This window comes from Schistocerca serialis, chromosome 8, assembly GCF_023864345.2.
Source record: "Schistocerca serialis cubense isolate TAMUIC-IGC-003099 chromosome 8, iqSchSeri2.2, whole genome shotgun sequence".
NCBI lineage: Eukaryota > Metazoa > Arthropoda > Insecta > Orthoptera > Acrididae > Schistocerca > Schistocerca serialis.
This window is the reverse complement of record NC_064645.1, coordinates 15,533,676-15,551,179: the sequence shown is the minus strand read 5'-3', so window position 1 is coordinate 15,551,179 and position 17,504 is coordinate 15,533,676. Positions and strand designations below refer to the sequence as shown.

The following is a 17,504-nucleotide window of genomic DNA, read 5'->3' as shown; positions in this document are numbered from 1 at the left end:
CGTATTATTATATTGTGGTGAAGAGAATACCGCATGTGATTCACAATTCATAAAATTTCCTATTAGCAATCATCTCTTCTCACAGGTAGGTAAAAATTCAGAATGTAGAGTTGGCCATATTGACAAAAACCCCAAACAGTCTTGCCAGTCGGATTTTCATAGTACATTGAAATGCTGCTACATTCGAAGATGAACAATACGGTATTTGTATTTACTTCGTTGGATAATGTATGAAAATGCAGTGGTCGAAACTCGGGGCGGAGGAAAAAGCTCATCTTCCATTTTTTTTTTAAATTTATTTACTGACACAGAGGTTTTGGCACCAGTATTTATCTTTGTGCCTGCAAAGCAAGCCTGTGTAGCACTACATATATTCGACGGCAGAAGTTAGTTGTGGCGGCACCTATGAACATTTTTCAGAACTTCCGCTTACTTTGCACTCGATTCTAAGCCGCAGGCGGATTTTTGGATTACAAAAACCGGAAAAAAAAGTGTGGCTTAGATTCGAGTAAACACGGTACACAGGGATGGCTAGAGGACAAATGTAAGGAGGTAGAGGCTTATCTCACCAGGGGTAAGATAGATACTGCCTACAGGAAAATTAAAGAGACCTTTGGAGAAAAGAGAACCACTTGTATGAATATCAAGAGCTCAGATGGAAACCCAGTTCTAAGCAAAGAAGGGAAAGCAGAAAAGTGGAAGGAGTATATAGAGGGTCTATACAAGGGCGATGTTCTTGAGGACAATATTATAGAAATGGAAGAGAGTGTAGAAGAAGATGAAATAGGAGATATGATACTGCGTGAAGAGTTTGACAGAGCACTGAAAGACCTGTGTCGAAACAAGGCCCCGGGAGTGGACAACATTCCATTAAAATTACTGACAGCCTTGGGAGACCAGTCCTGACAAAACTCTACTATCTGGTGAGCAAGATATATGAGACAGGCGAAATACCCTCAGACTTCAAGAAGAATATAATAATTCCAATCCCAAAGAAAGCAGGTGTTGACATATGTGAAAATTACCGAACAATCAGTTTAATAAGTCATGGCTGCAAACTACTAACGCGAATTCTTTACAGACAAATGGAAAAACTAGTAGAAGCCGACCTCGGGGAGGATCAGTTTGGATTCCGTAGAAATATTGGAACACGTGAGGCAATACTGACCCTACGACTTATCTTAGAAGCTAGATTAAGGAACGTCAAACCTACGTTTCTAGCATTTGTAGACTTAGAGAAAGCTTTGGACAATGTTGACTGGAATACTCTCTTTCAAATTCTGAAGGTGGCAGGGGTAAAATACAGGGGGCGAATGGCTATTTACAATTTGTACAGAAACCAGATGGCAGTTATAGGAGTTGAGGGACACGAAAGGGAAGCAGTGGTTGGGAAGGGAGTGAGACAGGATTGTAGCCTCTCCCCAATGTTATTCAATCTGTATATTGAGCAAACAGTGAAGGAAACAAAAGAAAAATTCGGAGTAGGTATTAAAATCCATGGAGAAGAAATAAAAACTTTGAGGTTCGCCGATGACATTGTAATTCTGTCAGAGACAGCAAAGGACTTGGAAGAGCAGTTGAACGGAATGGATAGTGTCTTGAAAGGAGGATATAAGATGAACATCAACAAAAGCAAAACGAGGATAGTGGAATGTAGTCGAATTAAGTCGGGTGATGCTGAGGGACTTAGATTAGGAAATGAGACACTTAAAGTAGTAAAGCAGTTTTGCTATTTGGGAAGCAAAATAACTGATGATGGTCGCAGTAGAGAAGATATAAAATGTAAACTGGCAATGGCAAGGAAAGCGTGTCTGAAGCAGAGAAATTTGTTAACATCGAGTATAGATTTGAGTGTCAGGAAGTCGTTTCTGAAAGTATTTGTATGGAGTGTAGCCATGTATGGAAGTGAAACATGGACGATAAATAGTTTGGCCAAGAAGAGAATAGAAGCTTTCGAAATGTGGTGCTACAGAAGAATGCTGAAGATTAGATGGGTAGATCACGTAACTAATGAGGAAGTATTGAATAGGATTGGGGAGAAGAGAAGTTTGTGGCACAACTTGACCAGAAGAAGGGATCGGTTGGTAGGACATGTTCTGAGGCATCAAGGGATCACCAATTTAGTATTGGAGGGCAGCGTGGAGGGTAAAAATCGTAGAGGGAGACCAAGAGATGAATACACTAAGCAGATTCAGAAGGATGTAGGTTGCAGTAGTTACTGGGAGATGGAGCAGCTTGTAGAGTAGCATGGAGAGCTGCATCAAACCAGTCTCAGGACTGAAGACCACAACAACAACAACAACAACAACAACAACGGTACACAGATCGCTCTGGAGCGCTGCACACGTGTGGAACTGGTAGTGAGCGGTCACGAGGCGGTGCAGTAAGGCGTGCTGAGCAGGAGACGTGGCAGAGTGGCGCAGAGGAGGTGTCTCGTCTGCAGGTGACGTGGCCACACCGTCAGCGAAGTTGCCGCATTTATTGGGGTATCGACACAGAGCGTCTGCTGTGCCTACAGAGGCTACTGCACAACTCACAGCATAATAGAACAGAGGTCCTAACGAGATTCTAACTGACAGGGAGACGAGTGTCGCGCCTTTTCGACGATAATTTCGTACCTGACAAGAACTGCTGCATTTTCGAGATGAACATTGTAAAGAGAACTGCACGTAACGAACGTACGGTGTTTGGTGCCTCACAGAAGGCTGTCATTCAGAGCTGCACGTAAAGCTCAAAGTTGCAGCTCGAGTTACGCACTGTAATTGAGTCGACAACTTCACGAGCGGTCCGTCATCCGAGTATTATTCTCGATGACTTTTACCTCGATTGTCTTCTCACACAGTTGCCTTTCTCAAATTTTCTCGGTGCACAGGACCTGCTACACAATGCCAAATATTGCAGTCTGACTTCTTCTCCGTCTACAAAATACCGAGGGCGGGAAGAGAGCTTTGTAGTATTTACACTACTAAATGATGTAACAACTCTTTGAAGAACCATTATGTTTTCGGTTGTTCTTTCTAACAATTACAACACAGTGTGAGGGTAGTGGTGTGTAGTATCTGTAAGTGGTTGTTCTTTGGTGGGCGACAATGCCCAGTGGCGCAGAGAGTCGCTAAGTAGAGGCAGTTGTTGAGAGGCTGTGGACGGTGTAGGCTGCGTGAGCCGAAGGCGGTTGCGTAGCGAAGGATTTATCTCTGTGTTTAATAGTAGTGGCACAGTTTGATTAATAGTGTGTTTATGTTTGTGCAGTGTGATAAGGGAAAAAAATTAAATTTTACCAGTTCTTAATGCGTCTCCATCAGTTAGTACCACACCACTGCATGTAACAATGAACGAAATCTCGATATACACGGTCAACTAAAACAAGAGGAATGTAACATAATAATCATTAGTTAAGCCATATAATCTCGAAGGAGACGGGAGCTTATAATTGCATCTCTTGTTAATCAGAAAAACATATCCAAAGGAATCTCAGAACAGATCAGAAGAGAATGACACCTTTCTTCAGCTCCTTTCAACCGTCCGTCTGGACGTCGTCATTCTGGGTGGCCCGTCTCATTCTCTGCCTTCTGAGACACAGCCGAGCCACGACGCAAAGCACGAGTGACGCCTACACTACAGGTGGCGACACCTGACCGCTATCGCACCCTGGTGACATTCTGTGCTAGCTTGGCTCGCTCCGACTCTGCACACTCGTGAAACCGGCACGAACACAGTGGAAAATTCTCTGCAGCCCAACCACCTAAGCAATAGTTTTACACTGACACCTTCCATCTGACCGTGAGGAAGTGGTGGAGCAACCACGAGCTGCACACATTCGACGAGCCAAATGACACGGACTGGACAGTACCCAGTTGGAGTTGTACAGTTTGGTCCAGTGGGTCGTGATACTGCTCATTTTTGTACGACACGAGGTATCGAGTGTACTGGTGACCCAATGAGGTGTTTAATCTGCAGTATGTACCGTGACTTGAGCACTTTTGTTGAGGTTACTGTGAACATTAACAGTGTTTATTTCCACATTCTCAGTAACCAAACGTTTTCCTTCTGTGTATGTTCCTGATCAGTATGCTGTGGACACTCCTGTCATTTGAGATGACAACAGCCATGTTCACAGGGCTGTAAGCATACATACCCAGTTTCATGAACATTCAATAGCCCTGCCACACCTTGACTTCTCCTCTATATCAGCCAGTATAAATCCCATTGGAGAATATGTGGGACTCATACAATGTAGGCTTTCACAGCCGGTGTTGTCTTCAGTTGAAACTTCCTGGCTGAGAGGCCGTGGTCGATGTATAAAATTTCCACCTGACGTTTCGTCTGCATCTGCGGGAGACATCTTCTGAGGTCGACCAGCTACTGCCACTGAGGCACCATGTACTCTCGCATTTATAGAGGGCACCACCGTTCGTCACGTGATGCCGACGGTATGCCTATCTTTGGAAGGCATCATCATTCCGATTAAGAGTAATTGATTGTCATTCTGCTGGCGCAACGTCGACATCCATATTTTGTCCAACTTTAAAACTTCCTCTTTTCTATTAAAGTTGTTATGGTGTTTGTGAATTTCTATTGCTTCTCTACACATGCGAGCACGATAATGGGATGTTCGTGCTAGAACGCTTGTCTCATTAAATTTAATTTCGTGATTCCCATCTCGAAAAACATGCTCAGCTACGGCCGATTTTTCGGTGTGTCCTAAGCGACAGTTACTTCTATGTTCGGCTAAGCGGGTGTTTACACTTCTTTTCGTTGTTGAAATATATACTTGTCCACAACTGCATGGAATTTTGTATACCCCAGGTGTTGATAGGGGATGTCGGGCGTCTTTTGCAGTTCTTAAATATTCCTTAATCTTCTTGGTGGGTCTGAAGATTGTTTCTAACCCATACTTGGCCAGAACTTTCTCGATACGGTCCGTGACCCACCATGAAGTTTAAGGAATATTTAAGAAATGCAAAAGACGCCCGATATCCCCTATGAACACCTGGGGTATACAAAATTCCATGCAGTTGTGGACAAGTATATATTTCAACAACGAAAAGAAGTGTAAACACCCGCTTAGCCGAACATAGAAGTAACTGTCGCTTAGGACACATCGAAAAATCGGCCGTAGCTGAGCATGTTTTTCGAGATGGGAATCACGAAATTAAATTTAATGAGACAAGCGTTCTAGCACGAACATCCCATTATCATGCTCGCATGTGTAGAGAAGCAATAGAAATTCACAAACACCATAACAACTTTAATAGAAAAGAGGAAGTTTTAAAGTTGGACAAAATATGGATGTCGACGTTGCGCCAGCAGAATGACAATCAATTACTCTTAATCGAGAATGATGACGCCTCCCAAAGATAGGCATACCGTCGGCATCACGTGACGAATGGTGGTGCCCTCTATGCGCTCTATAAATGCGAGAGTACATGGTGCCTCAGTGGCAGTAGCCGGTCGACCTCAGAAGACGTCTCCCGCAGATGGAGACGAAACGTCAGGTGGAAATTTTATACATCGACCACGGCCTCTCCGCCCAGAAGTTTCAACTGAAAAATATGTAGGACTATCTCAAATAGTGGTGGGAAGTAGCAATCGATATCCCCACATTTTTTGTAGCTCTTTGTTTTTTTTCTTTTCTTTGTTTTTTTTTTTTTTAATCTCATTTTGTTCGTTGCATTTGCTCGGGGCGGACGTCGTAAGACGTCCATTGAAGTTCGTTGTTGATCGATTAACTCAGTTTTTTATTACAGAGGGCAGCTAACCCTCTGGCCGAAAACGCTGAGCTACCGTGCCGGCGTAGCTCTAGATGATCTGAGCATTGACGAGTGGCTCCGGCTGGGTTTGGCATACCTGAAACAGCGTCTGGACTCTCAGCCACTGTGAAGGTGTTAATGTGATGTCTTTATGGGGTGAGTAACTTTGTGTACGGTGCACTTAGAATGGCACTCTCTGCTGGCACACGCAAATGTTCACTTAGGTCGTATCAAAGCCAATCACAAACTTGTGAAACTTGAATTTCTGCTGATGTATAAGATATTCAAACAACTTGAGGGAGCACAGTCAGGAGATGTTTTAGGCAACCAATGACACGTAGCCAGGTGAACAGCCCTTCATTTTCGCAGCACAAATGCAATAGGGCAGCATTGTGTGAGGAAGTTTAAAACCTCAATATGCAGGTCACATTCAGACAAACACTGTGATGATAGATGTCAAAAGTTATCAATAGCAAATACTAAATGGTGACGTCTCTAGAAATGGAAGTTTTTGCTTAAATTCCATTTACAATCCAGCTCTCTCTCTCTCTCTCTCTCTCTCTCTCTCTCTCTCTCTCTCTCTCTCTCTCTCTCCTGAAACAACAGAGAGACAGAGTTAATGTTGCTTCCTCTCCTGCTGATAATTAATATTCACAATCAATAACTTCCGGTGTTCATCATCTTTGGTTGTGCAGTGGAGCTAGTATTTACTCTTTCTCTCTCTCTCTCTCTCTCTCTCTCTCTCTCTGTGTGTGTGTGTGTGTGTGTGTGTGTGTGTGTGTGTGTGTGTGTGTGTGTGTGTGTGTGTGTGTGTGTCCTTTTTGACCAGCATACTGAGGTTTTAAACTTCCTTGCACAGCACACTCTCATCTCTCATTGCATATGTGGCTCTCAAACGGTGGGGTGTGTGCCTATCGAAATATTGGTGGTTGTCAAACACGTCACCAGCTGTGTTCTAATAAGACATTTGAACAAGTACACTCTCGAATAGTACCAAATACGAGAGTCGAGGAAAAAAGTATTTGGTTTTTGGTTCTCCAGCACTTTTCTTTGAAGATAATTGAAGAAAACTTATTTTACAACATATTTTGGTAGCTGAGCTACTTTTCTATGTAGCTGCCACTTAAATTTAAATACCTGTCACAGACTCATTTGCCATCAAGTTGTTGAGCCAGTCACTACTGACCTCTTTCAGTTTGTTGTCATTACCACTGTGCTCTCAGCTCAAAAAGTTCTTCATTTTGTGAAAAATATCATAATCATTTCATGACCAGATCTGGGCTACGACATCGCTGTTCAAAAGCTTTCCACGTAAACTACCATGGCGACGCAGCAGAATGCGGCTGAACATTATCGTGAAGAACCACAGTGCTGCTGGAAAACAACCCATGCATCAGTTTTGATTTGCCTGGCACAGTCTCCGAAGGGTCTGACGGCAGGCTGCAGCATTTTTGGTCTCTCCTTTAACCCTACAGCCAACGAGCAGGATGCCCATTCAATCCCTAAACACTGTGGCTGTAGCCTTTCTGGTGATCAGAATTTGTTGATTTTTTTTTTTTTTGTTTTGATGTAAATCACGAATGGTGCCATTTGAATGACACGCACTTTGTTTCTGTACTTTTACATGGAACCCACGTCTTGCAACCAGTGACAATGCGGTTACAAAAATCCCCACCATACTTGTTATGCTGTGTGAGAAATGTTGCTGCCAAATGTCAAGAATACCACCTGGTACACACTTTCTATAGCCGAAATCACCAAAATCAGTTTGATAAAATCCATGTGGTACACACTTTCTATAGCCCAAATCACCAGAATCAATTTGAAAAAACTGATCATGAAATTTCAGGAAAGTACAAGTTCAGTCCATCAAAAGTGGAACGTTTATGGCATCGAATTTTTTTCCTGGGTTTGTCAGTAGCAACTGCCAGTCTGGCTGATCGTTCTTCATCATAAATTTTCCTCTGTCTGCCACTAAATGTGATGCACAATTTTTGAACTAAAACTTCATTCAACACACTTCCATAATGTTTTGTTATGTGTTTATAAATTTCAATACAGCAGACTTTTTGGCATTCAGAAACCACATTATGCTAAGAACCTCACACTTCATGATCATTACAAGGTGCTGTGACTATTGCCTACTTGCTGACACCATTTTCCATAGGTCAACTGCTTCCTGCGCTGGAATCTTCCTCTTTTGACTTCATCCTACCTTTTTATTCTACTCCTTCCCACTTTCTTCTGTGCTCTCACTGAACCTTCAAGAGCTGTTGTCAGAAATCCTTTTACTCATTTTATGTGTTCTGCTAAATCTGTTCCCCTTTTCTTAATGAAGTTTAGGAGATTTCTTTGCTTCTTTATGCTTTTCACTACCCCATTACTCCTCACTTTACCCACTCATGTTGTTTTCTCCATTCTTCTTTCAACCTCACATCTCAAATTCTTTAAATCTCCCTCACACACACACACACACACACACACACACACACACACACACACACACACACACACACACTCTCTACATCTAGATCTACATCCACATAGATATTCTGCAAGTCGTCATATGGTGTGTGGCAGGGGGTGTTCTGTACCAATACTTGTCATTTCTGTTTCTGCTCTATTCGCAAATAGAGCAAGGGAAAAATGATTATCTACGTGCCTCCATATGAGCCCTAATTTCTCTATCTTATCTTCACGGCCCTTCACACAGAGTATATTACTGACAGTAGAATCGTTTGGCACCCTGCTTCAAATGTGGGTTCTCTACATCTTCTCAATAGTGTTTCTCGAAAATAACTTCACCTTTCCTCCAGAGATTCCCCTTTGAGTTCCTGAAACATCTCCATAACATTCACGTACAGTTCGAACCTACTGGTAACGAACCTAGCAGCCCACCTCTAAACTGCTTCGACGTCTTCCTTCAATCCGGCCTGATACAGATCCCAAACACTCAAGTAGTACTAGCTTCCTATATGCAGTCTCCTTTACAGGTGAACCACTCTTTCCTAAAATTCTCCCAATAAACTGAAGTCGACCATTCAGCTTCCCTGCCACAGTGATCACACACTCGTTCCACCTCGTATCACTTTGCAACGTTAATCCCAGATATTTAAATGACTTGACTGTGTCAAACACGACACTAGTAATACTGTATCTGAACATTACAGGTTTGATCTTCCTACTCATCCACATTAACTTACATTTTTCCACATTTTGGGCTAGCTGCTATTCATCACACCAACTAAATTTTGTCTAAGTCATCTTGCATCTTCATACAGTCACTGAACTTTGACACCTGCAAACAACTGCAGATTGCCACCCACCCGGTCCACGAAATCATTTACGTATACAGAGAACAACAGCACTACTGTCACACTTCACTGGGGCACTCCTGGAGAAACACTTGTCTCTGACAAACACTCACCGTCGAGGACAACATACTTGGGTTCTATTATTTAAGAAGTCTTCGAGCCACTCACATATCTGTGAACTCATTCCATATGCTCGTACTTTTGTTAACAGCCTGCAAGGGGGTAGTGTGTCAAATTCTTTCTGGAAATCTGCATGTTGCCCACCATCCATAATTCTCAGTATGTCACGTGGGAAAAGGGCAAGCTGACTCACACAAGCGAAACTGTGCTGATCCGTGTACATAAGCTTCTCATTCTCAAGAAAGTTAATTATATTCTTCTTAAATTTATTATATTCTGTCTCTCTCGCCTTCAATTCCCAGCTTTCACAGCCATACAGAAAAACACTCTACACTCTCACTTGGTGGGATCATTAATTTTGTCACACGTTTAAAAATCATACAAATAAACAGTAAATGACACATGCTGTTTGTGTCATACTGGCACTGAAGACAATCAAGGTGTAAGACACAGTGGCGGGATTGGGGGTAGAATTGTGCAGCTCTCAGATCAAAACATTCTTTACTTTTTTTTTGAAAGACCCTCTATTTCCCTGGATAAACTGAAAGAACCAGAGGATGTAGAGAGCTTCAGGGAAAGTATAAGGGAACAATTGACAAGAATGGGGGAAAGAAATACAGTAGAATAAGAATGGGTAGGTTTGAGAGATGAAATAGTGAAGGTAGCAGAGGATCAAGTAGGTAAAAAGACGAGGGCTAGTAGAAATCCTTGGGTAACAGAAGAGATATTAAATTTAATTGATGAAAGGAGAAAATATAAATATGCAGTAAATGATGCAGGCAAAAAGGAATAGAAACGTCTCAAAAATGAGATCGACAGTAAGTGCAAAATGGCTAAGCAGGGATGGCTAGTGGACAAATGTAAGGATGTAGAGGTGCATATCACTAGCGATAAGATAGATACTGTCTACACGAAAATTAAAGACACCTTTCGAGAAAAGGGAAGCACTTGCATGAATACCAAGAGCTCAGATGGAAACGCAGTTCTAAGCAAAGAAGGGAAAGCATAAAGGTGGAAAGAGTATATAGAGGATATATACAAGGGCAATGTTCTTGAGGACTATATTATAGAAATGGAAGAGAATGTAGATGAAGATGAAATAGGAGATACGATAATGCGTGAAGAGTTTGACAGAGCACTGAAAGAACTCAGTTGAAATAAGGTCCCGGGAATAGACAACATTCCATTAGAAATACTGACAGCCTTGGGAGAGCCAGGCCACATAAAACTCTACCATCTAGTGAGCATGATCTATGAGACAGGCGAAATACCCTCAGACTTCAAGAAGAATATAATAATTCCAATCCCATAGAAAGCAGGTGTTGACAGATGTGAAAATTACTGAACTATACGCTTAATGAGCCCCGGCTGCAAAACACTAACACGAATTCTTTACAGACAAATGGAAAAACTGGTAGAAGCCAACCTTGGGGAAGATCAGTTTGGATTCCATAGAAATGTTGGAACACGTGAGGCAATACTGACCCTGTGACTTATCTTAGAAAACAGATTAACAAAAGGCAAACCTACATTTCTAGCATTTGTAGACTAAGAGAGAGCTTTTGACAACGTTGACTGGAATACTCTCTTTCAAGTTCTGAAGGTGGCAGGGGTAAAATATAGGGAGCGAAAGGCTATTTACAATTTGTATAGAAACCAAATGGCAGTTATAAGAGTTGAGGGGCATGAAAGGGGAGCAGTGGTTGGGAAGGGAGTGAGACAGGATTGTAGCCTCTCCCCAATGTTATTCAATCTGTATATTGAGCAAGCAGTGAAGGAAACAAAAGAAAAATTCGGAGTAGGTATTAAAATCCATGGAGAAGAAATAAAAACTTTGATGTTCGCCAATAACACTGTAATTCTGCCAGAGACAGCAAGGGACCTGGAAGAGCAGTTGAACGGAATGGACAGTGTCTTGAAAGTAGGATATAAGATGAACACCAACAAAAGCAAAACGAGGATAATGGAATGTAGTCGAATTAAATCGGGTGATGCTGTGGGAATGAGATTAGGAAATGAGACACTTAAAGTAGCAAATGAGTTACTGATGATGGTTGAAGTAGAGAGGATATAAAATGTAGACTGGCAATGGCAAGGAAAGCGTTTCTGAAGAAGAGGAATTTGTTAACATCGAGTATAGATTTAAGCGTCAGGAAGTAGTTTCTGCAAGTATTTGTACGGAGTGTAGCCTTGTATGGAAGTGAAATGTGGACGATAAATAGTTTCGACAAGAAGAGAATAGAAGCTTTCGAAATGTGGTGCTACAGAAGTATGCTGAAGATTAGATGGGTAGATCGCATAACTAATGAGGAGGTGTTGAATAGAATTGGAGATAAGAGGAGTCTGTGGCACAACTTGACTAGAAGAAGGGATCGGTTGGTAGGGCATATTCTGAGACATCAAGGGATCACCAATTTAGTACTGGAGGGCAGCGTGGAGGGTAAAAATTGTGGAGGGAGACCAAGAGATGAATATACTAAGCAGATTCAGAAGGATGTAGGTTGCAGTAAGTACTGGGAGATGAAGAAGGTTGCACAGGATAGAGTAGCATGGAGAGCTGCATAAAACCAGTCTCTGGACTGAAGAGCACAACAACAACAGTAAAGTGGAAAAGTGAAGGGACACATACAGCACAAAAGCGTACAGGCTGACCTCGTCTGTTGACTGACAAAGACTGCTGACAGTTGAAGAGGGTCGTAATGTGTAATAGGCAGATATCTATCCAAACCATCACACAGGAATTCCCAACTGCATTATGATCCACTGCAAGTACTATGACAGTTAGGCAGGAGGTGAGAAAACTTGGAATTCATGGTGATAAGCCGCACATCACACCGGTAAATGGCAAACAACACCTTGCTCGGTGTAAGGAGCATAAACATACAATGGACGATTGAACAGTGGAAAAACATTGTGTGGAGTGACAAATCACGGTATGCAATGTGGCGATCCGATGGCAGGGTGTGGGTATGGCGAATGCCCAGTGAACGTCATTTACCAGCGTGTGTAGTGGCAACAGTAAAATTTATAGCTCGTGGTGTTATAGTGTGGACGTGTTTTTCATGGAATGGACTTGCACCCCTTGTTGTTTTGAGTGGCACTATCACAGTACAGGCCTACATTGACGTTTTAAGCACCTTCTTGCTTCCCACTGTTGAAGAGCAATTCAAGGATGGCGATTGTATCTTTCGACATGATCGAGCACCTGTTCATAATGCACCGCCTATGGCGGAGTGGTTACATGACAATAACATCCCTGTAATGGACTGGCCTGCAAAGAGTCCTGACCTGAATCCTATAGAACACCTATGGGATGTTTTGGAGCACTGACTTCATGCCAGGCCTTACTACTGCCATCGATACCTCTTCTCAGTGCAGTGCTCTGTGGTGAAGAATGGGCTGTCATTCCCCAAGAAACCTTCCAGCACCTGATTGGACGTTTGCCTGCAAGAGTGGATGGTGTCATCAAGACTAAGGGTGGGCCAACAACAAAGTGAATGCCAGAATTACCGATGGAGGGTTCCACAAACTTGTAAGTCATGTTTAGTCAGGTGTCCAGATACATTTGATCACATAGTCTATCTTACAACCTGCCTCATAACTGCTTGACAGAAAGTCACCTCAATTTTCTGCTCGGTCTATGTGACTAAATAATCTTAATCGGGGGCCAGTAAGCTCTATCTCACACAGCAATCCACACCTTTTATTTCTTCGCTTATGCTGTTATTATCAATTATCAGCACTTCTGAGCACTAGACTTTCTCTCATCTCTCACAGTTGGTCCTGTTCAACTCGATGTATTTCTCTTTAACAGCAGCATTTCTCCTGGAAGCAAAGAAGTACTGAGTTTTGATGTCGTCTACTCAAATGCTCAACTCTTCTGCTTTCTTTTCTAGTCTGCCAAATACTTGTTCCAGTTCTTTCAATTTTCTGGACAACATGCAATCATCATAGGGATATGCTCAGTTTTGGTTCACATGGTTAAACAGAGTATCACATGGGTTATTGATCTTTCCCCTTCTCATCACTTTCTCCAACACTATGTTGAAAGGTAGTGCAGATAGTAGATCCCCCTGTCGTAACTCTTGGTTAACTTCAAATTTTTAGAAGAATTTCTTTCTATTTGCACTTGGCATTTCATGCTGGTGAGGACCAATTGTACCAATCTCATTAGTTTATAATGAAATTTCATACCCATTACAATCTGATATAGCTTCTTCCTTTTAAAGCTATTGTAAGCCTTTTTGAAACCTACAATGAGCTGATGTACATCCACATTATGTTCATAGTGCTTCTCCATTATTTGCCTTATAGTAAATATACAGTCAGTCACTGATCTGCCCTGTCAGAAATCACACTGATGGTCTCCAAGTATCTCTTCTGCAAATGGAATGAGTCTCACAGGAATGACTTTGGCTAAGACTTTGTACACAACATCAAATAAGGCGATAACACAGTAATTTTCACAATCTGCTTTCTCCTTCTTCTTATAAATCGGGCAAATAATGGCCAAGTTCCACTGGTCTGACATCACTTCTTTTTCTCATATTTCAAAGATCAGCTGGTGGACAGGGTGTGTCAGATGTTCATCACCACCTTCAGTCATCTCTGCTGAAATGTTATTGTTCTCCGAGACCCCATTATTCTTCAGGCTTTTAACTGGCAACCTAATTTTCTCTACTATTGTTGTGGGTGCAAATATTTCATCCTAGCTACCACTGTGCATGGCCGACTGTGCCCTGTTTCATTTTCTTCCAGTATTACTACAGTGAAATCTCTCTATGATATTTTTTTTCAAGGGACCACGAATTCTCAACACTGCATCGAGGTAAACACTGTAAAGGTGAAGACTTCTAATTGATGATTATAAAAGTTGAGTCAAATTTTACTGAGGTTATACTACATAAGAAGACAGTAAATAGTAAAAATTAAAAAAGAATTAGCTACAAATAATTACTTTAATAATGAACTTGTAAAATACAACTTCAGTCAGACTTTCGCAAAAATCTATGAACTGACACAAATTGAACATCCTGTACCCAGGGTTCTTTGAAGTAATCAAGCAAACATGTTTGCTTCCTATTTCCTCTGGGCTGTATTAGAACCATTTCTTGCTCCAAATGAGAAAGTTGTGCTATTGTTGTACCCGAGGGGTCATCATAAATCTTCTGAATGTTTTGAATGTTTCAAATCCTTCAGCCACCTTTGTATAAATGGATCTTCAGGCCCCAGATTCCTTCTTCCCATCCAGGGTGAACCAAAAAACGTTTGTTTTTTTCATCACAGTCATTGACATCATCATCCTGCCCTCATCCTAATGGTTACAGGCACTGCCAGGGAAATCTTCGAAAAACGGCTACGTCTACCGTGTGTAAATTTATGGCCTGTGTGGTTGTGTGTACTACTGCTGGAAGAAGAGTAAATGCTCAAAAGCTAGGATGAATGTTGTTGCTTTTAAGTGTTTCTATGTTCCACATACCAATCTGTTAGACCATAGGTAATTGCCTTTCCCTTATTTTACGTATTGCTCCATCCTGGAATTTCCATTATTGTTATAAATTTAGATAAAGTGTCCTTGAGCAAACAACCATTATAATACAAAACAGTTGGGTCATAATTCAGAACAGTAATAAAATAATTTTGTGCTAGCTACGTAACAGAACAACAATTACTTTAAAAAATAGGAACCTCAAGGTCACACCTGTCATAAATTTTTCATTCAAATGAATTTTGTTACGAAAAATCACTAATTCTCCTTCCATTTTCACATTTTATTCCATCTAGTGTAAACACGCAGATTCGTGCCAGGGATACCCTGTGTGTACTGTGTAATTGGTTGACGTGAACCAATCTGCAGTTCCAAACACGTATGCCTGCAGTGCACCTCAGGTGTACAGTGTAATTGAGGTGGAGTGTTAAACACACCGTACAGCTGTTCACCGTTTGCTCACACGAAAAACAAAAAAACAGTGCCGGTGAGACAAACGACAAGCACAATGTGTGTCACATCTCACATCACGCGGGCACTGACGCTGACGTGTGACTCACGCCCAGTGTGACCTTTCAGAGCTTGTGCAAATACACAGGACGGGAAATGAAGCACCTCCACCAAAGGCTTAAATGCTATGAGGAGAGAAATAATTGGTTAGGGTTCCAAAAATATGAATGTTACATGGAGGAAAGTGTTGTACAGAGTAAACATACTAAAGAGGAAACTTTAGCAGTGGGCAAACGGGCTTTTCGTCGGGACTGGAAAAGAAAGACAGAACACGGGGGAAACATTATCTGAGGGAAAGTTATAAAGAGGTTTCCGTATATCTCTGATCAGCAGTTTACTAAAATATTCAGCCCACCATTCCAGAATCTGTTCTTCTCCTCCTATAAAATTTCCTTCTTTAGCACTGCAGAATACAGTACACGAATAAAAGCCTTTATTTAGTTCACGAACCCTTTCATAGAATTTTCTTACTTCTTGGCCGTTACATTTTTATTCTAGCTCCATAATTCGTGTCTTCTCTGATTTTCATTTCTTTCTTCTGTTGATTCTGTTTACTTCCTCCCTTTCCTTTGTGAAATCTTCCATATTAGATTTTGTTGCCCTGTTTATCATTTCTTTCTTGCCTCATTTCCCTCTGTCATTTTCTTTTTACAGTCTTCTTCAAACCATCCTGACACTTAACAGAGTTGGTACGAGGGTGAATCAAATACAAATGGGATTTTTGTTCCTGAGCACCAACAGTTGGTAGGACCGGACCTGTGCTGCTAGTATTGTCGGGTGGTTCCGTGAGGAGCAGGGAGAGCCGGCTATCGCATACCTCCGACAGCTCCGTCCGTAATGCGCAAGATATCTGAGTGACAGGTCTACCTCTCCACTGCACGATGCATAATTATTACAAAAATTCTTGCTCGTGAAAGAGTTAGAGTGATAGAAATCTTCCAGAGACTGATTGCACAGTTCGGTGATCAAATACTGTCAAGGATGCGTGTGTTTGCTGGCATAAAGATTTTGAGGAAGAACGGGAATGTGTGGAAAATCAGCAATACGATCATCATCCTCGGACCAGTATTACAAACTGAGACATTTGTGCAGTTCGATACATTCTCGAAGGCGACCGATAGGTGAGAGTATCAGAAATAAGTTACGGGAGCTTTCGAGCGATCGTCACAAATTACCTACAGCTCCGGAAAGTTTGTTCCACATGGATACCTCGCCTTTTGATCAAAAATCAGAAGCTGACACATTCGGAGGTCTGTCAAAGTCTTACAGCAAGGTTTGAGAAATAAAGTGATGCACTTTTGAGTCGGATCATCAGCTCTGACCTGTGTGTCGGTCCACCACTGCACTCGCACATCCAGACGGGCCAGTAAGGAGTGTTGGAGGAAGGGGGAGGAAGCCCCAGGGAAAGACAGGGCTCAGCTGTCAGCTGGCGTGGTTCTTTCCACCATTTTTCATTTTTACCGGTAAGCCATTTTGCTCACTGCATTTTTACACGAGCAATGCACAATCGGTGCTGCACGCTACTGTGAGCTGCCGAAGAAGGTGAGGGCTGCGTATCGCCTCAAAAGACGAGGTCGACTGCTTTGACAGGTCGTCATCCTCTGTGACAGTGCTGGACCCGATACTGCAGCTCTGGTGATCTCCAAATTACAGAAAATGCACTGGACTTACCTTAGTCGTCCTCCTTACAGCCCGCACCTATCACAATGTGATTTCAATTTATTTGGACAGCTTGAAAAAAGCTCTAGGAGAGCACCAATTTGAAGATGACGGGGGTGTGGAGGAATCCGTGCGCAGTTGGCTTCTGACGTGACCAGCTGCATTCTATAATGCTGCAATAAAGAAACCTTCCTTCTCCCTGGGAAAAATGTACTTCTAAAGCAGGGAATTATGTGGAAAAATAAATTGTAACTGCCTTTTTTTCAATAAATGAATTTTTAAAAAATAAAATCTGATTTATATCGACTCAGCCTCGTACCTATAAATAGTGAGGAATGACTTACTGGAAGGCGAGAGAGATGAGGCGAGGCCGGTGCGGGCAGAGCTGATTGCAGTGCAGTTCACGCAGGTTGTGCAGCTCTCCGAGATCTGCAAACGTCGCGGCCTCCTCCTCGGGTGCCACGTCAAAGAGGCGCAGCTGCAGTTTCTTGAGAGAGCTGGCGGCCTCTTTCAGCACGGGAACCACACATCTGTCAGCAAGTGACACACTTTAAGCTTTTTACAAATTTTTATTATACGGGATGTACAGAAATACCAAAATTTCCAATACCGGCTGTATTAGAGTGGAAAACATATTTTAGGTATTTATTAAGTGGACAACCT

General features: G+C 42.1%; 1 protein-coding gene across 1 annotated transcript in view; it reads right to left on the bottom strand.

The window, feature by feature from the left end:
• Positions 1 to 17,504, bottom strand: part of LOC126416525 (uncharacterized) — a 49,471-nt gene that overhangs the window by 16,776 nt on the left and 15,191 nt on the right. Inside the window, exon 2 of the mRNA XM_050084272.1 lies at positions 17,186 to 17,371. Within this exon, the coding sequence (XP_049940229.1) occupies positions 17,186 to 17,371 (186 nt within the window). The remainder of the gene's footprint in view (positions 1 to 17,185; positions 17,372 to 17,504) is intronic.